This window comes from Notolabrus celidotus, chromosome 3, assembly GCF_009762535.1.
Source record: "Notolabrus celidotus isolate fNotCel1 chromosome 3, fNotCel1.pri, whole genome shotgun sequence".
In the NCBI taxonomy this organism is placed as follows: domain Eukaryota; kingdom Metazoa; phylum Chordata; class Actinopteri; order Labriformes; family Labridae; genus Notolabrus; species Notolabrus celidotus.
The window spans coordinates 20,130,691-20,157,761 of NC_048274.1; the positions used below are offsets into that span (position 1 = coordinate 20,130,691).

Genomic DNA, 27,071 nt, shown 5'->3' on the forward strand with positions numbered 1-27,071 from the left:
GATTCAATGTGTAAACTTCCCTGGTCCTAATGTGCTGGTGGAGAAAGTTCACGTCACCAAACTAGAACTCCATCCAAGCATGAAATGTTGGTTGCAGCGCCCTGGCACTTCTCCCCTGGGTGCTGGTGGCCTTGGATGCCCAGCTAATCTGCTGGCAGGCGCTCCTCCGGTGCCACGAAGAGCCCGAGTGCGAACTTGCATACAGTCAATACTTAGCAGCCTGTGAGGGGAACATCAGAGGCACGAGGAAGCAGTGCCCCAGCCACTGCATCAACGCACTCATACGGCTGAATCACACGCGCAGCGGGCCGGACCTGGAGACCTGCGACTGCGCGCAGGACCCGGAGTGCCTGAGCGCCAAGCGAGCTATCGAGCCCTGCCTTCCCCGCAGACACCCGAGCGACGCTGGGGGGATCGGTTGCATGGAGGCCCGGCAGCGCTGCGAGGACGACAGCAGCTGCCAGACCTCTCTTACAGCCTACTTTGTCATACTGTGGCCAGCTGTTCAACGGCAGGAAGTGCTCCTCCAAGTGCAAAGCCACCATCCAGCAGATGCTCTTCATCCCAAACGGCAAGCTGCTAACCGCTGTGTTTGTGATGGGGTCGAGAGGCCTTTCTGTGAAGTGGTCAAGGAGAACATGAGCAAACTTTGCTCCATTGGAGACCACAGTGTATGTCAGACCAGCCTGATGTTGATGATATATACGAGGATGAAGACTATGATCCGAAAAATGACAGAGAGGAGGTGTTTACAGATCATTCCTCTGCTTCACAGGGGTCAACCATCTGCAGAGGCGTCCTGCTTCTCCCTTTAGCATGGATATTGTACTGATATGATTGTTTTTTAAAAACACTTGTTGGATTTATACATGGAGTATAACAGGACACCTGTTAATTCAAATGAGCTCGGGGTTGAAAAGTCCAATAGCAGTTGAAAAGAAAAGGGACTTTATTAGAGTGTCTTCAGCACAGCTTTGGCTTGTATGCCCAGGACTCAAACTGCTGGATGAAAGAAGCTACAGGCCTCCCAGATTTAGTGCAGAGTGAAAGCACAGTAGTGATCTGTGGAGGTGTTCTCAGCTATAATTTGCATATTAATTCATCTTTGTGCACATCTCACTCAGGAAAAACCAACTCAGATCTTCACACAGATGCCTTACACTGCTCTGAGTGACTGGTTCACTTGTTGCAAAGAGTTAAGGAAGGAAAGGCTGTTGTCCCAAATGGCAAAAAAAAAAAAAAAAATACACTTGTAAGTGATAATGAAAGGAAGTGGACCAAGCAGGACTATTTAGCCATCTTGTGTGCCTTTAACTCGCTTCTGTTTGTTTGGTTTGGTTTCAATGGTACTTGGAGTGTGGCCTTATTAAGACCTTAGACAAACATTGGACCCATCCAGCCCGTGTTTGCTCTGCTCTCCGTTTCAGGGGCCTCAGCATTGTTGCAGCAAACCACACTTCAAATATTGTGGGCACAGTCAAAGGACAGGCCAGGGTGTGGGATCAAGTACTGAAATTAACTGAAGCCCCTCTCCAGCTCTGTTTCTGCAGCCCCTCCCCCATGTGAGATAGTTTTATTGAACTTTTCCTGAGACCCCCCCCTTACTTCTTCTTCCTCCTCTCCAGCCAGCCCCTTTTCACGCCTTTAAAACACCCCTGTCTTTATTACAGCTTTCACACTCAAGCAACAAGCCAGGAAACGCTGTGTTGTGGTGTGAACAGGTCGACAAACCAGGCCTGGAGTTTGTCCGCAACACAGCTCATGAGGAGTTCACCTGGTCAAACTCAGCCCGGGTTATGTATGAAAGAATCCTATTTTTTAGGAGGGACAACAAGAGTGAATAGAACAGAAGTTTTTGCAATGCATTTTCATGAGCTCATTCAACGATGAAAATGATTTTTGGAGATTTTACCAAACATCAGGTCATGTTTTGTCTAATTTAACTGAAGTGCAGCATTTAGTGCAGCAACAATGTGCTGATCAGTGAATATAGCAGAGTCACAAGAGTTGATGACACGCTAAGAGTTTGCAAACAGGAAAAACAGCATATTAACTTTTGTTAGCAGTAAAATGTGAATGGTCAAACAACAGTTGAATATACTATCACAATTATTGTTGGAGTGCAGGAGTAACTAAAGCGGGCAACACATTGAACACGTTTGACATGTATTGCTTTCAAGAAATGAAAATATACATTTAAACTCAAACAAGGGACTAAGTTCAATTCACAAATAGTATAGAGGTTCATCTACATACCAAAATGTATTCTGAAGGATTTTATTAGTGTCTGTGAATGCATCACGCTCATATTTACAGGAGGATGTCCTCTGTTCAGGGCTAATTTTACCTGTTTGAAGGACCTTTTATTCAAAGCAGCAGTCTTCATCTCTCACTTCATCAAAAAGGAGAGTACAAACAATTGTTTCTAGGACTGATCTCTTGTAATGAATTCTCCCCCACTTGAAATTGTGTCAAACTAATCTGTGTGTTTTGTTACGAAGTGTTGAAGAATGTTGATAAATGTTAAATTATGAAGCTAGAACATGAAGAATGTGTATATATTTATAAGTACAGTATATGCAGTAAAATAAGCCAGTGTCTGCCAACCGTCACTTACATGCAGTTTATCATAAAAAAAGGAATGTAGCTCAGATTTTGTCCATAAAACTGGTTGTGATTTAGACTTTTCCCATTTGTCATCTCATCGTGTCAGAGTGTAGCAGTAAACACTTCAGTGCAGTATCTTCAGTGCGGGAGGTTGTATTTTATATTAAAATGTTTATGAGATAAAGCTGTGTCAAGATGTGATTTATCCACTGAGAAAATGTCTCAAAAGCTTCATTTTTAATTCATGTCACTGTGATTTCTCCTGTCAAAGTCGCACTTGAATAGTAACTTTGAGGTTGAAGAGAACTTGCACCACCATGTAAGCATGTTTAATGCTATGTTGAAAGAGGTTTATGCTTCAGTAGTGCATGGTAAGTCAGCAGGGGTGTGTACAGACTTTTGACTGGGGTGGCCCAACAGTGGTACAAACTTATGCAGGGGTGGTTCTTTGTGTGCACACACATTAATGAATATAATTTATTACTATTTTTGACTCCACTAACCATTTCTACTTTTAACTATTTACATTATACACAGATGGTATATGGAATCATTTATTAACTCTAAAATGTAACACAACATTTACATCAAAGTTTCATCCTTTAAGGACTCAAAGAGAAGATACAAAGTGTTTGAAAATATACAAGAGTTACAAGAGTTTCTCTTGCCATTTTTGATGGACCCATTTCTTCCTCACACATTTGTTTTATGAAATAGATATGTGAAGGATTTTTCTACAATTTCAAACACCATTAAAATAAATATGCTGCATATAACTACCATCAAAAACGGTCCAAGCAGTTAAGATTTATCAAGACACATATGATATATACATACGTATGATAAAGCAAATAGCCAATCATACTGAGAAATTTTGGGGTGGCATCTGGATTCAAGTTAGGGTAGGGGCATGCTACCCCTCTGGCTGAGCCCCTGGAAGAAGGTGGACTAAATCTTAATTGAAAGATCAGTGTCTATGATTTTTGATACCTACATTTATTTTGATTTTTACCACATTCATTTAAAAATACAAGGTATAGAAAATGTATTCTAATTCCTTTAAACTTGTGAAGTACACTTACCATATGAGATCCTCTTTATATCTTGTTGATGCACTGCCTTTCTAGGAGTCATATTTACAGCACCGGAAAGGCAAAAAGAAGCAGAGGTCATTGTTTAAAAATGTCATTCAATAGTCTGCCCAATGATTCCAAAGTAAGCACTTCATGAGGCTTTATGTTTCACTGTGTAATGTTCCAGGGATTAGATCAGTGTAACTGATACCTGGTGAGGAATTTAAAGTGTCTGGTCGTTTCACAACACATCCTCTGTGGGGCATAAGTACAGATCACAATTCTCCTTATAATTTCTGTGATATTTTACAACAAAGACGGCTCAGTCAGTAAATGCATAAAATTATCTGATTGAGCTGATATCAGAGGGCTTTATAAACTTTTAATTTAAATTTACATTTTTGCTCTTGATCAGCTGCTACCATCATCCTTTCATTAAAAACGAAATGTTTGGAGTACTCAGGATCATGTTTGTCAGGAAGTCCCCAGCCTTGCGTGACAAAATAAATCTGTAACTTGAGATACAGGTGGCACATTTCAACATCTTCCAGCCTGGAGAGAACGTCTGCACAGCTTCTCCTGATTTTTCCTCAACCGCAGGAATCCTCGATCACATCCAACTGTCTCTTGTGTCATAAAACAGAGAGATAGAGAAACACAAGAGGCCTACAGCTACAGTATAGCATGACTCCCTCTACTTTGGTTACATTGTCTCTGGTCCAATCTGTCTTAACCACTGCCATGCATCTTAAAGTCCTCCAACATAACCCCCCCCTTCAACCCTACTCACCCCAAATCTGGGAGCCAAATCAAAACAAACATGAGCAGAGCAGCCTCGGGGAGTTGAGTGTGTGGAGGGGAACAGGGGGTTACAGAGGCAGCACTGTGCTGGAGCCCATTTTCTAAATTATCTTTATTCGCCATTTCTCCGAACCCCCCCCCCCCCCTTCAACAACCCTCGACCTGACCCCCACTCTCTCCTCACCGCTCCAAAGTGGGAGTGACCAGAGGATTTGGGAGGCTCTTGTCTCTCGAAGGTACAATGTTCCATTCATGATAACCATCGAGCCACAGTTAATGCCTGACCTGCGCTCTGTTTTCAGTGCAAGGGTTGCTGGAATCAAGGGTACAAAGTTCCTGAAAGTCTCCAACATTGAGACCCCTCCTCATGGAGGATGTCAGTATGACTCAAACATTGCTCCACTAACAGTGTCAACAGAACCAGGGGAATTGGAGGGGCAGCAGGGAATAAGTAGTGTTGTTGAAGCTGCAGTGAAATAGAGGCCAATTAAGCCACAATGCCGTAGGTTGTGGTTAGAGAAGGAGACTGGAGGAGAGGGATGGAGGTTTAAGGTTTTCCATTTCAAAATCCTTCTTTCTGGGATGCATTAAGGATATTCTGTGTACTAGAGGGAGGGGGGCATGATCTGGTCCAACTCCTACACACAAGCAACAAAGCAAGCACAAGGGTCAAAATTGCATCCAAAGTTTTCCTGGCAGTAACATGCTCCAGTCATGATTAAAGAAATAAAGCTGAGCCAACACCACGGGCAAGGTTAGCCAATTAGAGCCCCCCTACACTCCACAGCACAGCCACAAACGCTGCACCCGGTGGTTCCCCATTCTGCTGCTCCAGAACTTGTGGCCTCACTGCTCTCTGTTCTAACCAGAGAGTCTGGGAGTGATTTACACCTGGCAGGTGAATGTGATTAACCAGCTGGTAGGGCAGAAAACAAACATGGCTGTGAGTTCTGGGCAGATTTGAAAACCACTTGTTTAACCAAAAGCAGCTACAGCCAAGCACTGCAATTCACAACATTTAGTACAACTACACATACTTTTCCTGAACTCATGCATGATTGTTTCAGGATATCACAGCCTTTTGAGTCCCTTTTTAAGGCTAGTCCTACAGAGGGGTTTATTATTGCACGGGATGAAAGGAAACATATAGGCAGAGATATCCAGGCTTAAAGTTGCTAGATGGTAAAGCTCATACAATGACTTAACTCCTACATTTCCCATTACGTATAAACCTCAAAGGCATCTTTCAGCTAAACCACTGTTTAGCATCCACAGCTGCAAAAATCTGCACCTCATGTTCAACACGTTGTTATAAATGCATACTCCCCAGCTCAAATCAGCCTGATGACATCACTTTGACATCATCAGGGCTGTATCCTCACTCTGGGCAATGCCCCACGCAGAGCCACAGCACACCTCGTAAATGTTTTAGAGCCTGACTGATTTATTCAGAGTTTCTCTTGCCTCTACAGTGGTTCACTTTTGGTAGGGTTTTCAAAAGTGTACCAATACACCAGCTAATAGTTGCCCTGTTTTTGGCGAATAATGTGCAACGCACTTATGTCAGTAGCCAATGTTTATCTGTATCTTAATGCATCTTATCCTTACTATTCATCACAAAAACATTAAAGCTGGCCAGGTAGTAGCAGGTATACAGGAGGGTCTTTATCAGGCAGGAGATGACATCTGTTCACAAACTGATTTGTTTTCATGGTCAAACTTGAAAGAAATGTCAGCAGTGTACAAGTGTTACACAGTCTCTGAGAAAGACAAGCAACATGCAATTTGAGACATTTCTCTGTGACATTTTAAGAGGAACTGAAAAGGACAATGAGGAACTACTAGCAATGGTTTAAATGCATAAAATCTCAGCTCATTTGGAAAACAGACAGAAAATTGACAGTACTTGTGAAAACAGCAAAGAGAAATATGAAAAGAGACGATTAAAGCTGCATGACAGAAGAGACACAGACGATAAAAGAGAAATTATGATTCAGTTGTAATGAATTCCTTGCATGATTCACATAATTTGGAAGTAGTAATGGTCTGAAAATGTATACATTTAGTTTCCATAGTGTTCCAGACTTCCCTATGAATGTTTTTATAATCAGATGTCCTTACTTTCCCATGCCTGCTTCCCTTCCTCTTCTTCTCTTGTGGATATGAGCCAGCTGTTCCTGCAGAGCGGCCTTCCAGATGATGACGATGGCCAGGGACCAGCAGCGTCAATCCTACGACGGCACATTAATCTTTCCATAGGCTCTGAAATACGAGCGTTTGCCTGGTGCTGTTGACAAAACATCCAGTCTACACAGACCTCAGAGAGTGCAGTTTCATTTCCAACTGAATTTCTCATTTAATAAATACATGAATTATAAAATCACAGCTGTACAAACATTCAAATGAAAAAAATTAAACAATACAGCACTGTGTCACCCTTTCCAGCATCATATTAATACTTTTCTGCTTTAAATCCTGTTTCAGTTATATTCTCCACTTCACCAGTCTTCAAAGTCCAGCTCCCTTCTGGAATATTGAAGCGCTTAACCTTTCTGAGATCAAAACAGTCTGTGTAGACCTACAACAGAGAGGATTAGCAGCCTGCCACCGGCTGTTAAGCTTTTTACCGTCTCACAGAGGCCTGGTTATGAAGGCTTCGCTTGAGTTCCACAACTCACTGTATCCCTCAAATATGAATCCAGTGCCAAACCTAAGAAAATCCAAGTCCAGTGTAAATAAGGCAGAGGCCGCACCTCTCCAGTTTTCCCCTCATAGTGGTGGAGAGGGCTCGATCAGTGGAGAGCGCATGGTGAGCGTGTGGTTTACCCACAGTAAAGGCAGTGGGGAAGGAGGGCTGAGGGGGAATGCATGTTTGATATGATTTAGTTATTACTATAGTTTAAAGCTAACATGATTTTTCTTCACATCACAGTTCCTATTTGATCATGTTTTGGGGTTTTCAGTTTTTAGGAGTGCTCAAATCACTTTTGAATGTTTAGGCTGAAATAAATGCAGCAGCCTGAGTTTAACTCGTTTACCATGACAGTGTGGTATTGTCATACAAGCTGTCCAGTATTTACATATCAATGGTGCATCAGGAGGAGGGATTTGAGGCCGAGCATTTGCAGAAACACAGTGTAAAGAACTTTCACATTCACCAGTGTGAACGTTCAAAGTTCAAGAGCTTCTTTCAGTATTTTCACCAACTTTTTTTTTTTAATTTTCCAGAAAGAATTAATAAGCTCTCAACCTGCCAAATAAATCCCTCCTGCGTCAGCCAAAACATTCACCACATGAAGCTGGCAACTGTGATATCCCACCCATACAGCGTTCTGCCTGGGTTAGGATGTGGTGCTGCACAGGTTTGATTTGGCCCCGACAGAGACCTGTTCAGGTGAAGTCTGTGACACGTGAATGCTGACTGACAGGCAATCTGATGCCACGTGGCACGTCTGAGCCTGTTCCCACGGTGGTCGTCACATTTACTGCAAGCAGCAAGCTGAGAAAACACAAATGATTGAAATGTGTTAATTGTCTTTTTTTTTTCCAGATTACAACAACTTCAAAAAAATGTACCTGCAAACTTATTATAAATAATATAGCTAAGCATCTCTGTGGGGTTAGTAACCACATCAGACAGTCGCAAAGTTGGCCCGTTTGTTGCTACCTTCAGGTTTACACAGAACAATAATTTTCCTTGATGGTTGTCAACCTCTGACTGAACTGCTCAGCATTGTTAAACAGTAGCAAGTCTCGATAATTTCTCCCCTTAAGTTTTTAAAAACTTTCATCCTCTTTGGGTGAAAAACAGCGTATTGTCATCCTTTTGAAGAGCTGATGTTTGCTATAAATCTTTTTAGTTTTCAGCGGGCTTACAAATACAAATTTTGACACTAATTTTTTTATCACCATTTCAACTAAACACCTAAACAGAAATTACACTAACTATCCCTCACAACACTCACAGAAAAACATAAATAAAACTCTGTACTTATTAATTTCAATCTTTCAAATGAATAAAAACCTCAGCCTAGAGTTTTGATCATGCACGTGATATTTTAGTCTGTGAGGGTTTCATGCTCCAGGCTTCAGTGGTGGAGCTCTAACTGGGCCACTGAAACACTGAGAGCAGCCTGACATCTTAAATGTAAATTGCCTGCGGCAGGTTCCAGTGTGATGTTATGGAGTAGTCTAAGGTCAGCAGACAGACTTGGGCGTTTCTGCGACCCTCTCGGCACAGCTGCTGTTGGCTCAGCGCCAGCTCGTACGGCTGACTGTGGCGTGGTTTCATTAAAATAACAGCAGCAGAATAAGAAGTCACGTTCTTCGTGAAACTTGAGCGGCCTCCAGAGTCATTTCTCCCCTTCCCCCATCCTCGTTTTTTTGTCTTATTCATAACTCCACAGGAATTTCTTGCTGAGAACAGGATATTGTCTGGGCTTTAAGTATCTACTATTCATCTAGAGCTGAGCCCAGAAAATACCAGGAATTAGGCTGCATGTGTATATATGTTACAGCTATGGACGTTCAAGTATATTAAAATGTAACTCCTATTATCAGTGCATCACTCTTTTTATAGTTAAACTGTGTGTTTATATGGTACAGTTCCAGCATAATGTATGGTATATCATATTATCCTTGGTTGGATTCAATACTTGTACTTCATTGTCACTTATTCCTAAAAAAAAAAATCAAACATAAAACAAATGAATATGTGAAAGGAGTACATTGTACGTGGAGGTGTGTGTGTTGTCTCTTCTGATGTTTCTGTGTTAGAGGTTAGCTTATTGCAAGCACCAAGTCTGGCTTTCACAAGGTTGGCTTTACAAGAGGGCAGAAGACGGAGCTGCCCAGGGCTGCACTGAAATGAAATCAAAGAGCCAGACAGTCCTGCCGGGTGGCCGGCACAGCTAGAGAATGGCTCATATTTTACAAGTGGAAAAAAGCTTTAATGAAAGGACATTTCACGACAACTTTCAGTCCTCATTTCACCCCCATAACCTTCCTGACCCAAACCTCCATAAAGCTGTTTATCAGAGCTGCTGCAAGGTTTCTAAAAACACACCCTCGTGAGCAGAAAAGCAGTTTGTACGACACAGCTGATAAACTTACAGCTTCTGACGGAGTCTGCCAGAGGTTCTCGATCCAGGGAGACGTCCCTTTGAGTCTCTTGCATCTGAAACATAAACACATACCTGGCTTTAGTCAAAAGTAATAAGTATAATGATTGAATGTGAGCAGCGTTTACAGAAATAAGGATTTAAATGTTATAATGTGATGCAACTTTCTTTGTTTAACATCAATAATATCTCAGTATTTTATGTGCAATTTAAAAGATGCCCTTATACTCCTAATTAACTTCCCATCCCTCAGTTGAATATCTGAAAGAGTGCATGCTTACCTTGATATGTTTCTTGAGGTATTCAGCTCTGGACATAAGGCTTTTAATCTAGTGAGATACAAAATTATGATCAGTGTAATCAGAATTTGCACCTTCAACACAATTACTTGCTCATTCCGTGACAAAGACAACCAGAGAATAGCAACTACTACAAGTACCTTGTTTTGATACTGTGTTCAACATAACACTCACCTTAATAAATAATTTCACCAGTTCCTGCTCCTTTGGTGAAAACCCAGAAGATATTTCTTGTGAAATTGAACTTCTTTTTAAATGCTCAACTACCAGATTTATTTACTGAGCTTAACTCTCAGACATAAATAGATTGAACTGATCACCTCTGATGAAGAACGCCTTCTTTGTGTCACATTTTGAAAACATTTCATAGAGTGCACATGTGCTATTGGTCAATGCTGTCACCATATGCTTGAGGGCGCTCTTTGCTGTGGTCCTCTGATGATCATGAAGGTTTTGGCTGCACTTCATACCTACTTATATCACCATTACGGTTCAGTATAAAGCAAACACTCTTGGGTATCACTGCAGTAACATCTGAGGGTCATAATCACGGGAAATGTGAACCGATGGCTTCCATAATGTCCCTTTAAAACACCAATGTGTTGAAGTAAATTATTTTGTTTTTTTCAAGTATCCTGCCCTGATCTTAACCTTATGCAGCCGCAGCACTTTAATCACAACCCATTTAATCACCAAGTATTATAATGTGGAAGAAATCGAGGGATGCTCCATGGGACACATGGATAACGTGCAGAGTTTAAAGCTATGCACACTAGCAACATGACACATATACAGTACTTTCCGTCATATTAACTGTACCGTATATCTACATGCACTTAACAGATGAAGCTGTGGTTCACATTAAGGAGAGCGGATATGAAACTACAGCTTTAAAGGCTAAAGTGTGCTTTGCAGTAGATATGAACACACATGGAGGCCAGTCATGGCTGCATGTGTTGGTTCTTTTAGGTTCTTACATACACACATGCTTTAGATTGAATCCCCTGCCCCCGCCTGCCTAATACTGTGTTAGATTATTACACCCCCATCTGAATTTACTTCAGACAGGCATACATAAAACTTCAAATAGAGAGGTCTACGAGGCTGACTCAGACTTCCATCCTCTCCTGGGGGTTGTTGGTGAAATATTGTCTGTGTGTTGTTGGAGCAGTTGCTAGCTAAACAATGAACAACAACAGAAGTGTGTAGAGCATTAAAAAAAACATGCATTTGTCATTTGCCTGTGTTTGGCAAAGTATAATATCAGTGCAGTTATTTAAGGTCTTCATTCCTGAAGGTTTCAATGAGCATATTTCTTGGACCATCAAAATTAAGACTTGTTAGAGGATGTTTGGGTTCAAAAGCTAAAAGCATGCATGCAGTCAACAGGAAAGTTCTTATAAGGGTACTTAGGAAAGTTAATGTTTTGTCTTTATAATAACACTAATCCAACAGTAAAGTATAGCTGAGGGATCAGAGCTATTCCAAGCATCTTCTTTCTCTAAATATTTTTTGTAATCATCATTTATGGCAATGATATATTCATTTTATATAGATTATACACTTTCAAGACAGGAGAAGCTTTTTTGATGTTTATCTTTTGGTTTGCATGATTGTTTTTTTGTTTTTTTTATGTTGGTCAATAGACCTTTCTGTCTTGACATATGTGTGTGTCAAAACAGAAAGACATATAGATCGATAGATAATAGATCAATACTTTATTCATCTCCAACAGGGGAAATTCGGGTGTCCAGCAGCATACAGTGTGTGCCATACACAACCAAGCACTCTCAAAGTCAGGCAGTACAGTAAAAAACATCAACAAGGTCACAAAAGTGAATAAAATAAGTTAAAAGCTACTGACAGTAGTATTAATAAAGTGCACATTAGCAAGATCCGTTGATAAAGTCTTATCGCAGCCGGTATGAATGACCTCCTAAACCTCTTAGTCCTGCAGCGCATGGAGATGAGCCGGTTACTGCGGCTGCTTTGCTGTGTACTATGTGAATGTAAAAAGCAGTACCTCATGATACTAAAACTTGAATAAAAGATTGCTGGCAAAAAAATACATAGCTCAGTAGCTAACAGGAATGTTATATTAGATGCCAGCTGTTTTACAGTTATGCTTGCCGTTACCATCCTGCACTGCAGGAAGCCATGTCCCGCAGTGTTCTTAACTCCTCCCAACTTAGCTCTCACTCCTGTGTTTTTCTTAACTGGCTAACAATCTTCTAACGAAATCCGAGCTCTTGAAAATTCCCAGACAATTTCAGGAAACTGAAGCCTTGATATTTTCGGAACTAACCTTTCATACATGCACCTCAAGCAAGAGATTTTGAACATGCTTAGGTTAGATGGGGGATGGCTGAGGAGTGTGTGCTAAGGCAGGAGTCTCTCTCTGTAATGGTTACTGTCCATGTGTTTATATCACTATATGTAAGCTATAGGTCATTTCCGCAATAAAAGCACAATGCTGGAAACACATTACACAGAACTGAGGCAAGCATTAAAGAGGATAAAGCAGTAACAGTCTGCAGTCTGTTCAACGTGAACATCATCATCACTCTGCTCACTCGCTAGCAGTCAATTTTCTTAAACCGGCTGTATTTACATACCGCACACCCTCTTGCACAAATTTGACTGTGGGGCTGACAGAAAAAGTGAAGATAGAGAGAAACTCTGCCATTTACATTCACACATGCAGCCAACAAAGTTAAAGTCAGGAAATATTCTGGATTTTGGTGCATGTATGCATCGGGCTAGTGGAAGTTTTCCCATACCGAAGTGAATATTTGCTTTTATGATCTCAAAATCTTGCACAACAAGCATCATTAAGATTAGCTTTACAGCTTAAAAAGTCCTCACAATAGGTTTATCTTTACTGTTCACAATTTCTTTGCCAATATGGGGCAGCAGAAACAAGCTATAAACAATAATAATATATTATTATATTGGAAAAAAAAACTAATGTAGTTTGCTTTACATTTTACTTTTCTATCATCTTTTTTGGTTTTGTGGTCGACCAATAATACTTCAAGAAAAAACATCATAGTGTTACCCGGCTAAATGCTTCACAATGATGATAAGATGTTCCCTCTTTGTTGGCAGCTTGATATATTTGGTTTGTAGAGCTATTAAGAGTTGGAGTGAACCAAAAGAGAAAATTTGCAGGTCATCAAAGCAAACCGATGAAGTGAAGGATCCAACTGAGTTAAACTAAGGGGGATTCTTCTCTGCCATCTTGTGTGTTTTTCACAAATAAGTGGTCATGTGATTGATTTTTGATGGATTATAGGGCTTTAAGTACTCAATTATATGTCAGATGGTGATTTATCTGGATGTTACAGTAATAAAAATGATGTATTACATTATTTGGCATCTATAAAAACAACATGCACATGTGACCATTGCAAAGCTCTGGGGTCATGTTATGAAACATCCAATGTGCTAGGTGATCAGCCCAGGGCTCTTTAGAGGTGACAGATAGTCTTTCTTATTATGAGCACTCAACCTGAAGCCCCTCCTAACCCACTCACCTCACTGTGGAGCAGCTCTCTCCTGCGGCCCTGCGGCTCGGCTGGCTCACCAAGAAGAGGGAAAAAAGAAACAGAGAATAATGAGGAGAGGAAGGGAGGAGAGAGTCCACTCACTAATCACCTTGTTTGTTCAAGAAGAGGTCAACTACAAGATTGGATTTCGTGAGCATGTAGACTGGAGTCTCAGGGGTGGAAATGGTTCTAATGTAGGCCAGTGTTTTCACAGTCAGTCATCCTGGAGGGTAGAGTGACAGAGAGCACAGAGAGGGAGAGAAAGAGAGAGAGAGAGAGAGAGAGAGAGAGAGAGAGAGAGAGAGAGAGAGAGAGAGAGAGAGAGAGAGAGAGAGAGAGAGAGAGAGAGGAGGAGGAGAGCACTCTGGTGGCAAAGCATGTTGGGAAGCTGGGCAACAAAGAGCTCTTAGCAAAACAAAGAACCAATGTTTTCTCCCCACAACCCCCTGGTGGTTTCTGCTGTGCCCACACAACAAGGCTGCCTGACACTGGAGAGGGGCAGGATAGGATGGCATGGGATTAGTGGAACCAGTAAATCATATATTATTGATCAAGTGGCAAAAGTAAAAACATTTTAGAAACTAGAAGCACGGATTCCACTTCTTTACTGTGGTAAAAGTGCGAACACTGAGACTCTGTGAAAGAGTCAACGTATCCCTCACAAAGAGATTTCTTTTTTTTGTTCCTTTCCAAAGCTGACTGAACTTCATGGCCTATTCGTGAGACTGTAAACCTGAACTGACCCACAGTTTTAATATGAAGAACAAAAGACAGATGCAATGAAAGTAATAAAACATACAGTATGGAATGAAAGAAAAGAAACAATAGGTGCTGAGTGATGTGAACTCCAGTTGGATTGGGGATTTCTTGCTGCTCTGAATTGCTCCAGTGTTTTTGCTTATGCTGGCTGGTTTCGACCATATAGCTACAATTTCTACCATCTGGTCACTGTCATCACATCCACTAAATGCCTCTATTCTGTCTTATTGTGTCTTTTATATGTTTGTTTTTTCATGCTATGTCTATCTTACTTTGTGGATATGACAAGCATCCTTTCCTTTGTATCACTCTGTGGTCTGTTTTGAGTAACATTGGTTTTGATAATGGGAGGAAAAATCCAGATGCAGAATAAAAATAACAAGTTAAATCCTTTATATGTGTTAGTGTAAGTAAAGGCGATGAGCCTGTTTTTAAAATGTGATTACACTCAAGTAAATTTTAATAACCTGAAAACCCAGTGTACAGTAAGGATGTTTTAAACTCACTACTTGCTGTATTTGTGACTAATAGACTGATGAGGTTCTTCTGAACACTCCTTTTTGACTGATCATTAAGTTGTGCATAGTCAACATCCATCCATCCATTATCCTGACCGCTTATCCCATTAGGGGTCACAGGGGGCTGGAGCTTATCCCAGCTGGCTTCGGGCAGAGGCAGGGTACACCCTGGACAGGTCGCCAACCTATCACAGGGCTAACACAGAGAGACAGACAACACACTCACGCCTACGGGCAAATTTAGAGTGATCAATTAACCTGGTGAGCATGTTTTTGGACTGTGGGAGGAAGCCGGAGTACCCGGAGAGACGGCTGGGGATTCGAACGAGGAACCTTCTAGCTGTGAGGCAACAGCGCTACCAACTGTCACTGTTGCATAGTCAAGATATTTTTGTTAATTAACTGTAACAATTTTTAACAATCATCTTAAAAAGTAAAAAGCATCAGTCCTCTACTCCGCACTGGAACAACCTTCAGCCGTTCTGGTTGATGATTCAAGCTCTTGTATAAAAAAGAGATAGTAGCTTTTATTTGTTTCCAGTGTGCAATAACACAAACAAATAAAGTGTGCTGTCTGAATTAGAAGCAGATGGCAGGGCTCTCGTACCACACACAGGGTGCTGGCATTGGGTCTGATCCCGGCTCAAAGCCACATCTGGATCACTCTATCCCACCTCTTCCATTAGGCCGATCTTCCAGATGAGCTCATGAGCCAGGGCTAATGGACGCCAGGCCGCAGAGAGAGTCACTGGAGTCTCTTCTGTAGCTCCTCTGTTTGTCTGTCTGTCGCTTATTAAGTGTCTCTGTCTCTCTCCAAGTCTAATGCTTCACTCTGTCAGGTTGTCTTTCACTCTTTCTAAATCACTTTCTCAAAGTTATTTTCCATCTCTTGGAGAGGTTCTCGAAGACTCTTCCTCTGTTTCCAGTTAAGTCTCACTTTAGAGTATCTCTACATCTTTAATCTCTCTCCAGATTTTCTCTTTCCTTTTTTCCAGCCTTCCTCTTTTGTTTGATTTGATCTTTTTTATTATTTATTCACTTTTCATTCATCACTTCACAAAACCTGACTATTAATGCAAGTCTACTCTCCCAACATTTTTTCCTGTTCACACAGAAATAGTTTTAAGAACTGCAGTACTTTTGAAATCTTTTATGGTCTGCCTCTTCCAGAGACTTTGTTTTCTTTTTAGGTAACATTAGCTTTAATTGTTTAAAAATGATCACGGGATGCACAGTGACCTTAAGTAAAAATGTATTTTTCTCATTAATCCATACCTATAAGAATTTATTTTTCCAGTTCCCTCTCTGTTCCTTATGAAAAGTGTGAAAACACAGGCCTGAGATGATGTCTCCACATGCAGAAAAAGCTTTCATGTGGGACAATATGACAATATAACAACAATATGATGTAGTTTTCTTTCTTCCTCACTCACTACCGCCACAGTGTCCATGAGCAAAGGCCCATATTAAAAGGATGTGAGGCATGGGAAACATCATTGCATAAAGCAGTGATTCCCAAACTGGGGACCTCTGGGTGGTCAAAGTTATTAGTGGGGGTGGGGGTGGGGGGTGCTGCTAAGCTTAATAAAAACAACTCACACAGTTCTGTACTGATAACAAAGTGTGGCCAATTTAGTGAAAGAACTGCCAGGTGAGTGTAATGCTGACATGAATCTACACTCAGCACTGAGTTGAACTTCTATAGCAAAGACAGGAAATGATGACGAGGCAAACCTTAACCTCCACCAACAAAGGGGGGCTTTCCACACATGGGAAGACATGTTGCAGTGTCACTTGTAATTGATTCCTGTTGGTTTTTCAGTTTAAGTCACACAGAAGTTGCAATTCTGTATTTTTTGCAGACTTTTCCAGATATTTCTAAAAAATACATGATGGGTTAGCAAGGGATGTCCCATGTCTGATTTTGTGTGGTAGTGTTTTAGGCTGTACAGGTGTATGTTTATCCATCAATGTGAAGGGCGAGTGGAAAGACGGACAGAAAAAGTTTGGGAACCACTAACATAAATTAATATTGTATGTAAACAAAGTAGTTAATCTACCTGCCAGTGCCAGCAGTAGTTCTCCTAAGCACTGCTGATACACGTCCAGGGTCTCCTGATCATCAGCTCCACTCTCCTCCTGTAAGAGAAGGTTTGAATTGAGGTGAACTATCACTTCATATCTGAGTCCAGATAAAATTCAGCCACTCTTGTACATGCATGGTTGAACCTTTTGCACTCTTTTAACTCTAGGAAATCTGTTACTAGTGGTTGCTCACATCCTCAGGATTTTTAGGCTGTAAATGGCAGAGACACACAAATATAAAACACACGGGTAGTAAAACCGCAGAATAGATGTTTTTGGTTCACCAGTGATTTTAAAAGATGTGGTCTGGAAAGCAGGCTGAGAAAGGGGGATTGGTTTGTACCCTGCTGGTTTGTTTTTTTACTCTTGTATTACTTCTGCTTCACCCTGTCTTTGTGTGTCTCTAAAGCGGTGTCATCGTGCAGCAGTAAACTCCCTCTAACCTTAGCAATAGCCATAGAGGCCATCTCCAGAGCAGCCAGCAGCCGGGGTTGGTCTCGAGACATTTCTGAAGAAAGAAAAAAAACACTTTGAGATCAGCTGAATATCTTATCACACCATCAATACATGACAGTAAAAAATATGCAACAGTTTATTAAAGTTTTGTCCTTTGGATCAACTTCACTCACTGAGTTCTGGACTTAAGACACTACAAATGTTTAAATATTAATTTCAGGGCAGCAGGGTTATGGAGCAAAAGTGTATTTAAGTGGAACACCAAATCCCTGAGACTCGAAAGTGACACTTTTGTAGCTGACCTTGACCTTTGACCTCAGAGACGGGGACAAAATGCATTATAGATGCAAGAGAACAGTCCGTTTCATGCAACTTTCTATTTTTCCATGACTAATACAAGTTAATTTTAAAGATGTACTGTATGTTAGAACCGTAATAACAAATACAAACGGTTGAAAAAAGACAAAACCCTTATTATTTAGTTTAAAGCAAGTATAAAATCAGCCAATTCCCCTACTGCAGCACTACCTCTGCACTGAGCTATGTTCTTTACCTCGCAGGACATCCCTGGAGGTCCGGGCCCGCTCAAAGCTCAGTCTGTTGTCTGAGGCCACCAAGGCTTTCAGCTCCTCAGCTCTGGACGCATACTGGCTGACCTGCGGGAAGTCCTCTTACATTGACTCAACTTAATCATGTCAACCATGCCATATGCTCTCCATCTTCCCCATATGGTATTAATAGAAGAGAATTCATTCTCAGTGAAAGCCACTGGAGTGTAATGAGAAAATAAAGACCAACTGAAAATAGAAAGTAATCCAAATGTGGAGGCGGGGAGCATTTTTAGGCTTACCTTCTGCTTGAGGGCATCTTTACGTTGTCGGTCCGTCTCATCTGGGGAAAGCAGAGAGAAGAGATGTTTAGTTTTACTTTAAGTGCGTTTACTCTGCTGGTTTATCGTAGTGAAACAAAGGCAATACATTGTTGGAGGGCTGAAGCCACAGAGAGGATATTAAAGTAGTTGTTGCTCTCACAGTAAATAGCAGGGACAAAGTGCTCAAGGGCACTGCAGTACAGAGAGAGAGCAGCAGACCTCTCCCCCTCCTGGTCCTTCTGCACGGCCTGCAGCACCAGCTCTTTCTGAAAAGAGGAAATAGGAAGTGGCACCGCTGAATGCAAACAACTCTTTATTGCTAATGCATGCATGTGGAGTCATGTATGAAGGCACATGTGGAGCAGGCATGAGCACAAACCTACAAACACATGTGTACATTTGCTCAGTCAATCACACACATTATTAATGGTCATCAAGATTAGAGACACATGCTGGCACATATGTCCCCCTTTCTCTTATTCCCTCACCGCTTTCACAAGGCTCTCTGCACTGGGCATGTGCTCCAGATCCACAAAGGGGTGAGTGAAGAACTCTGCAAAGGTGATCCGGGCATCTGGATTTCTCTCTAACAGCCGCAACAGAAGGTCTCTGCAGTCCTTGGATACCCTGGCCCCGGGAGGGAGCTGATGCACAAAACACGACCTTATTATGTTACACTCAATCCACAGGAAGATGCAGGGGAAAAGGACAGCAGATTGTTGCTCGAGACCTTCAAGTCTCACACCACTACTTTTTATCAAAAGATGACCTTCAAACTGTATGTGAATCCCTCAGTAATGGGCCATATGCTAATGCAGGCCATTGAGCTCTAGGCTAATGTTTGACACAAAATCCAAGTGTATTGAAAACCCTCCATCAATAAAAAGTACTGTTGTCATTAATTGCCCCAATGGTAATAAACATTTAGCTTGTGTATTCAGCAGACAAATCCAGACAGAGACACAAGTATGACTTCAGCCTCTGAAACTCAAGTATGACTTCAGCCTCTGAAACTCCAGATAAAAAGTCTTGTTTGAAGCTATTAAACACCCAATTAACACTTGAGACATATTAATAACTGCAGACACTTTAATGCCTTTCAATTTTAGATAACCGAGGATGAGCAATAAGTCTTTGTTTCAGCTGAGCAACTCAACTGATAGTCCTCCTTGGGTGGTAAATGAGAATTTGTGAAAGTAAGCCCTCTGGTGGTGTTATGAAGAAAAACCACAATGCTTTTTTAAAAGCTACAGGTGCATTTCAGAACCAGAATCAGAAATCATAAACACTTTATTTATCCCGGGGAGGGAAATTCAGTCATTACAGTGCTCTAAAAAACAGTATGTAAGAAAGTCAAAATATTAATAGAAGAAGGATTAAAATAAGATATAAATATGAATAAAATAAAATAAAATAAAGCATATACAGAAGCACAGAATAGTTAGAATTAGCTATGTACAAGGGCGCTGTGAATGAAGGTGATATATACAAGGATGTTAAAGTGGCAGGGATATATTTCCTCTGTGCCAAACAGCAGGGTAGGTCATACCTTAAAGAATTATTTCTTTATCATTCTTGACTTGTAATCATGTTCAGTTACTTCAAAAGACAATATGTAACCAGCGGCAAAGCATGCCTAATGCTCTACAAGTTTTTGAATTCCCAGTTTCTGTGAAGGTGTAGTTATATTTTTAGGATTAAATCTGTTTCGTTTCACAAAGAAAAACTGTGAAACCTCAATGATGTGTGGTAGCAGGAGAGAACGGGGTTGGTTGTGGTTGGCACACTCATTATATCTCGCCACCAGAGGGCACTTCCTCTCAAATTGGGGTATGGGCATTTCCAGAATTAGTATCAGAGCTCACCTACATAGTCTTCTCTGGAGTAAGACAGCTGAACTTGAGGTGAGAGCGCTTTTTGTGTTTTTCATGTCATATTGTAAATATTCAGCTCCTCAGTATTTTTCTTCTAGGCTTTTAAACGATGGGTTTATAACAAAACAAGTGTTACCCTTACAAAGTGTGAGGGGAAAGCTATAGTTTAGATTTTTATTAGCTAGCTAAGTAGTTGTTAGATGGTTGTTAGCCTTGATGCTAACAAGAAATTCCAGTTGGGGTTGGTCGTCACATTGTCTTGGGGGTTTGTTGTCACATGTAACAACCAACCCTTATGTTGGCAAATCATGCATGGTGAAATTAGTTGCAGTGTGCAGACCCTACATTTGCCATCACTGTAACTCAGACTGTGACTGCATGTAGCCTAGTTGGGTCGGCCATTATTGTCAGGCCTATTTGTTTTGTTCTTTATGTTGTTATATAGGCTGGCCTAAAGGTGTGTTTCCTGTTCATGTTCCTTGCTCATTTTATGTTAAAATGCATTAAGTTATGTAGGCCTATCACTTGTCAGTGCAATTCAACTTTCAAATTTAGTTCTACCTTCTTGCCTTTTTTAAAAGATTTTTCCCATTAAAATGCCATTATGACAACCATCCCTGTGATGGGGTTGGTTGTCACAATGTGTCAGAGTGTCTTTGATTTGAGTTAATTGCCTCTTTGTTACAACGAGTTGGAAAATGAGAGGGATACACATTTCAAGCCAACACCTTAAGCTTCAATTCAATGTAGGACTGACTATTGAAAGATGTTTTGATGATGAGCAATCATCAAAACAGTAAAAAGTGTGACAACCAACCCCGTTCCTCCCTACAGTGTGACACTTCTTCCTAACGTATACTAAGCAAGCAAACTACAGAAAATTAAGAGCCAAAGATTTTCCAAATCAACTGGGAGGCTGCAAGGAATCAACTGCTATCAAGTTTGTGATTTCTGCAAATGAAACTTAAATGTGCAAAAGTTTGGAATCATGAAGAATAACACTTCAAGCATTGCACTTTTAACTAAAGTTAAACTCCACTTTTTTAGATAATTCTGTCATTCTTAACATAATATTGTATCTAGTAGAGAGAGCACGCTCAACATGCGCCTACATTGTCAGAAAAACACAGACAGCAATCTACTTAAAGAGCAACAGTGTGAGCACTGAGTTATCCATATTCTTCAGTAGGGCAGCTGACACCCAATCCAACAAAACTTAAAAAATTATTCAATTTACTGCTCAACACTTACCTCGATAGGTTGGTTACTGCGTATCTTCTCCTCCAACTCTGAGTATGACCTTGATGCAAATGGTGCTCGCCCGAACAGAGCCTCTGTATGCATAAAAAAAACCTTTTTAAAGACACTGCAGATAAAGCTAAATTAGCTGTTATTACAGAGTATTTATATGAAATAAGAAGATGAAATGTGTAAATATATATAGAGATATCTATGATTTAAAAATGTTACACCAAGATTAAGAGTATTCATATTTTTAATGCTTATGGTGTAGTTATAAGGTATAGACCATTCTAGACATAACAATTTTAACATGAGAAACATGCTCTGGAAAACTATCACTCTAAAGAAGGGAGAATCCAGGCTGCCATCTAACGATGAATGGTCCAATTTTTTTCGTGACCTACTCAGTGTGGGCGTTCAAGCCTGCCAGGCTAGTAAACTGATTAGCTTTTTATTATATAAAAAAACACTCACCATAAAGAATGACTCCTACTGACCAGAGATCCACCCTGGAGTCATATTGACGTCGGCACACCATCTCAGGAGCCATGTAGAGAGGAGAGCCTCTCAAGGCACTCTGCTCATCCCATGGAGACATATACTGAGCAAAACCAAAATCTGAGAGGGAACCACAGTTATGACAACATTAATAAATACCCCGAAGTGAACTGCTTACACTTCTACACACTTACATGCTGATAATGCATCTATTGCATTTGTGGGTGTTTCTTGAAGCCATAACCCTCTGATGTACTATTAACGCAACATGAAAAAGCTAGATGCGGCTTTTCTTGCCTTCTTTCTTGCTCTGTAATCATAACAGTATAGTGTACTTCTCTTAGTGACTAATAGCTTAATGAAATAATCTTAATCCCATCCAAATCAAAATATGTTCCTTTGATTTACTGTGTGGTAATGAGACCACCTGCTAGTTTGAGAATGGAGCCGCTGAGCAGAATATTCTGGGGTTTCAAGTCCAGGTGAGAGATGTTTCGCTCATTGAGAAACTGGAGTGCACAGGCTGTTTGTGGAGACACACAAAGAAGACGCACAACAAACAAACAAAAAGTTAACTAACCTCAACCCACAACATGCAGTCTTTCAGTTTACAACAAGTAAAGAGAGAGTGGGATAATAAAATGTGTTCAAAGTAATTACACTGTGTGCATGGATGAAAAAGCAGGAAACCTCCCCAATTTTAAATACAATTAATATTATAGTTGTATATTTTTCTAATTTAGTATTTCAGCTGTTCAGGATTTTTTTTTTTCTATTTCTTATTAGTTTCATATTGTACAGTAAGTGTATGAATCATTGCATGTTTTTGGGTGCATATGAACCTTCTAATTCTGCCATTAGGGAGATTATTGCTAAACTTTTATCTCACATGCAATTATATGTTAGAATCAATCTATCTATCTATCTATCTATCTATCTATCTATCTATCTATCTATCTATCTATCTATCTATCTATCTATCTATCTATCTAAATAAAAAATAAATACAAGAAAAACACTGATACCACAGATAATTGTAGTATTTTCCTAAAAAAATAAATAATCTTACATTAAAATATATTCACATAAAATGCATTATAAAACAAAACATGTTGAATATATATATATATATATGTACAGCGTATAAAATGTATATACATATATAAAAAAGGGTAACCCAGTTTGGCAACAACTCACCCATCTGTTGCAGGAAGCGTCGGGCTACCCTCTCAGGTAAAATCCTGCGACTCCGGATGAAGCTTGAAAGATCTCCACCGGAACACCACTCCAGGATCAGATAAATATTCTCAGCATCCCACTGCAAAGAATTTTTTTCACATTCAAGGGATAAGCGCAACTTCTTTTTGAGCACAATTCATAACCACATGTACTATGAGAGTAATGTTTTGTTTCCTGCTGGACCTCTTCGTTTTGTCTTGATGCTCTTTATAAACTTAAAGCTAACCTGAAAGTCTTTCAGCTGGACAATATGAGGATGACGCATGGTCTTGAGGATTTCAATCTCTGTCAGCAGGTTTTCTGTGGATGACTTGTTAAGAGTTTTCTTCCCAACCACCTTCACTGCCACCACCTCTCGACTGTCCCCCTGCAATGTCACAAAAGATCTTCACTTAAACTTTCTGTCTTACTTTTAAAGACAAAACTAGTTTGTTTTATAGTGGTGACTGAAAATGCACTCATTACTGACTGTCATAGCTGTAGACACAATTGTGAGGGTAGAAAGCCCATTTCATAAAGGCTAACATCTCTCACATTCATTAAGATATTAAAAAAATAACATTTTACTTTAGGAAACCTAAGTTAAACTTTGAGTTAAAAAAGAAACAAAAATGTTGTGGCTATTTTTACTGATGATGTTAGTCCTGACTTCTCCTCGAACCCACCTTTCTGTAGGCTTTGTAGACTGTTGCGTAGGTACCGCTGCCCAGCCTCTCTGTGAGGATGAAGTCAGCCAGTTTTGGTGGAGCAAAGCTGGAGGTTGAAGCCATGATGACAGCAACATCAAGTGTCCTCGTAGTTCCAGGCTGCAATGGAAAAACAAAACACTATTCACCGAAAGCAATCCTTTGATTTGGGTGGGTCAATTTTTGCATTGCTGTGGGAGTAATCTAATTCTATTCATGTAATTCTTGGCTGAGATAGTCAGACAAGACAAACACATTGCTGGGTTGTACAGTCAAGTGAAAGATGTGTAAATTGACATACAGTGCTAACATTTCAGTCCACCTAGAAATGTGATTGGTGCATGCTTGATGACTCACCCAATAAGTGGGTTAATACTGTATGTGACCCTGTTTAGGGCTTGATTGAACACAAGCAAATTTACATGAGTTCATGTCCTTAAAGATACATCTGAATAATATATTTTCTAAACAATAACACATTCTTATATAATAACATATAATAGTAATAAACTTTATTTATACAGCACTTTTCTTAACAAGGTTACAAAGTGGTTCACACCAAAAAAGCAGAGAATTACAAAGCATAAAAAACGGTGAAAACAGGGGGAAGAAAAAAGACAGAAGCAAAACAAGACATCTGAATGCAGAGCAAATTCATGAATTAGGGGTAGAGAAATGACTTCTTATATAAAAAAAATGTTTTAGTAAGGATTTAAAAGCAGTTAAGGTTGTGGGTTGTCTAATCATCAGTGGCAGGGAGTTCCACAAACTTGGAGCTCTGATTGAAAAGGCCCGGTCACCTTTTGTTTTAAGGCAGGATCTTGGCACAACCAGCAGAGAAGCATCCACAGACCTGAGGGGCCGCCCAGGCACACAGGGGGTTAAAAGGTCTCTTAAATAGTTTGGGGCCTGTCCATTTAAAAATTTAAAAGTAATCAATAAAATCTTAAAATTGACACGATAAAAAACTGGCAGCCAATGTAGGCTGTGTTGATATTTTGATGTGCCTGTCAAAATCCAGGCGGCTGCATTTTGAACTAGTTGGAGTCTGTGGGGGGAGCTCTGACTGATACCTTTTAAAAGTGCATTACAATAATCAAGACGAGAAAAAATAAAAGCATGGAGGATTTTGGACAGATCGGAGGGGGAAAGGAAAAGGGTTGCAAAATTCTGGGAATTTTCAAATTTGGAAACTTTCCATGGGAATTAACGGGAATAAACCAGGAATTTACTAAATTGAAGGTTGGCTCTTAATAGGGGACTTAAATATAGTTGGGGAAAATATATTTTAGCATAATCCTGACTAAAACAACCAGATCTCCTGCAAGTACAGTTGAATATCTGTGCTATTCCTCAATCACATACACATAGCACACAGCTTACTGCAGGGCTATGGAGACCACGCCCCCTACATGGACTGTGCATTCCTCCATCACATGCACAGATGATTTCATGAGAAGCTTGAGGGATTTGCATGTTGAATGGGACTTATTTGGAGGGAGAGGGGCTGTTTTCATTTAACATTTTGAATGGGACTTTGTTGGGATTGCATTTTTGTTAATTTTTGAATGGGTTGGGTCGGGGGGATGAATAATATTTTGTTCTTCAATTAAATAATTGATTGTTCAATAAAATATATGATTAAGTTCTACATGCAAAATAATTGTTTTTTAATTGTATTATTTTGGTTGGATGTCTGCTTATATCAAACTACATATTTATGCTTGGATATGATACCTGTCCATTAAGATACCCTCAATTCCAAGTTATTTCCCATAAATTCCTATTAATTCCAATGGGAAGTTTCCAAATGTGAAATATTTCCATAATTCCCCAGCTTAACTTCCCAGGGAAATTGACCAGAAATTGACCACCCCTTTGCAACCCCAGAAAGGAATTATCTTATTTTGGAGATTTGTTTGAGGTGGAAAAAGCAGGATTTAACATTATTTTTTACACGAGTGTCAAAGCAAAGATCTGAGTCAAATGTCACACCTTAATTTTTTACCTTCATTGTGATGTTATTGTAGAGGGGACCGAGTTTGTTATGGAGGAGGGTGGTGGAGTCTTTCTATCATTCGATCACAGTCCTACTGTATCTGTAATGTTGAGTTACAGTGGGACTGTGATCGAATGATATAGAGAGACTACAAGGGTCACAGGAAACATGAGTTGCCCTGACATAGATTTAAATGTACCGTCTTTATGTCCCTGGTATTTATCAAATAAGTATAAAAAACATAAACGATAGTTCTCCCTCTTAGTACACCCTGTGCTGCCTCCATGGCTGTGTGACCGATAGAAAAAAAGTGCTGATTGTACCTTTCTCTTTGTCAGTCCGCACAAAATGAAGTTCATTAGTTTATTGCTTTCTGTCACTTTCTAAATGAGGCTCTTATCGTGACAACAATCTATCAAGCAGGACAACAAAGACACAGTACACTGCCGGCTGAAGGAACTAATCCTCAGTTTGGGAGCTAGCTACAAGTTTCAGCTAGCTAACTTAGCACTTGCTGTACTGGAAGTCATCTGGTTCGTAAACAGCTGCTGTAAACGTAGTCTTCGCCAAAGGTAACGCTAAAGCAGGTACACTTATCCGGGTTTAGCAAAGCACTTTTAAAATGTATATATATAAATACCTGACTCCTACTTGTGGACTGAAAAGTCTTCAGCACATGAACGAGTGTTTACATTCCTGACAGACAGGCTTGCTTGCACGCTGCACTGCAGTGATCAGCTGACAATAAGAATGTATGAGGAAATATGATCGTGCCCCCTAGCGTCAGGGCTGCGTTACTGCAGGAATATCTGTATTTATTTTTTACAGTCTATGATTTATGCCTGTATTTATGCCTGTATTTATGTATGTATCTATGTATGTATGTATGTATGTGTGTGTGTGTGTGTGTGTGTGTGTGTGTGTGTGTGTGTATCTATCTATCTATCTATCTATCTATCTATCTATCTATCTATCTATCTATCTATCTATCTATCTATCTATCTATCTATCTATCTATCTATTTCTAATACTGCCTGTAATTACTTTTGTTTGATCCATTTGTAACATTTGTATTTATCTAAATTCCATTTGTAACATTTGTATACATCTACATTGTATTCTATCTTATTATATCTTTATTGATCTATTTCTATTTTTTACTTATTTATTTTACTAACTGGAACTTTTTTCTTGATTGTACTTATGTCTGGATTGCTGCAACAACTGAAGACTGCACTGCACTGTAATTCCATGTACAGTTTCCCCTATGTTTACATTTCTGCTTTTGTTTTTTTGTGTTTTCTTTGTGCTATGCAGTGCTGTCTTTTTCTTTCTGTATTGAAATGACATGGTCTGTCAACAAATTAAAGTACAAACAGTAAAAGCGTAAATGTGA

The 27,071-nt window shown here is 40.0% G+C and overlaps 2 protein-coding genes across 4 annotated transcripts; one reads left to right on the forward strand and one right to left on the reverse strand.

The window, feature by feature from the left end:
• Positions 1–86: 86 nt before the first annotated feature.
• Positions 87–1,251, forward strand: LOC117810473 (growth arrest-specific protein 1; the record flags this gene model as incomplete). The annotated part of the gene is given in 3 exon segments (XM_034680320.1): positions 87–488; positions 490–580; positions 583–1,251. Coding segments are annotated over 3 exon segments (726 nt in total), but the record flags the coding sequence as incomplete, so codon positions are not given.
• A 4,873-nt stretch (positions 1,252–6,124) lies between these two features.
• Positions 6,125–26,421, reverse strand: ulk3 (unc-51 like kinase 3). Of its 3 annotated transcripts, none has more exons than XM_034680831.1 (17): positions 26,316–26,421; positions 23,656–23,796; positions 23,217–23,357; positions 22,949–23,069; positions 22,179–22,274; positions 21,728–21,871; positions 21,263–21,345; positions 18,626–18,781; positions 18,298–18,403; positions 18,117–18,157; positions 17,820–17,922; positions 17,254–17,318; positions 16,786–16,864; positions 13,437–13,477; positions 9,883–9,930; positions 9,594–9,657; positions 6,125–7,980 (listed from the first exon to the last, which is right to left on the reverse strand). In XM_034680831.1, the coding sequence occupies exons 2-17, from the start codon at positions 23,758–23,760 to the stop codon at positions 7,964–7,966; spliced, it is 1,410 nt and encodes a 469-aa protein (XP_034536722.1). In that variant the 5' UTR covers positions 23,761–23,796; positions 26,316–26,421; the 3' UTR covers positions 6,125–7,963. The 3 variants fall into 3 exon arrangements, with proteins under 3 accessions (XP_034536722.1, XP_034536724.1, XP_034536721.1); XM_034680833.1 differs by having other exon boundaries at positions 26,327–26,395; XM_034680830.1 differs by lacking the exon at positions 26,316–26,421 and adding an exon at positions 25,685–25,745.
• Between the last annotated feature and the right edge of the window lie 650 nt (positions 26,422–27,071).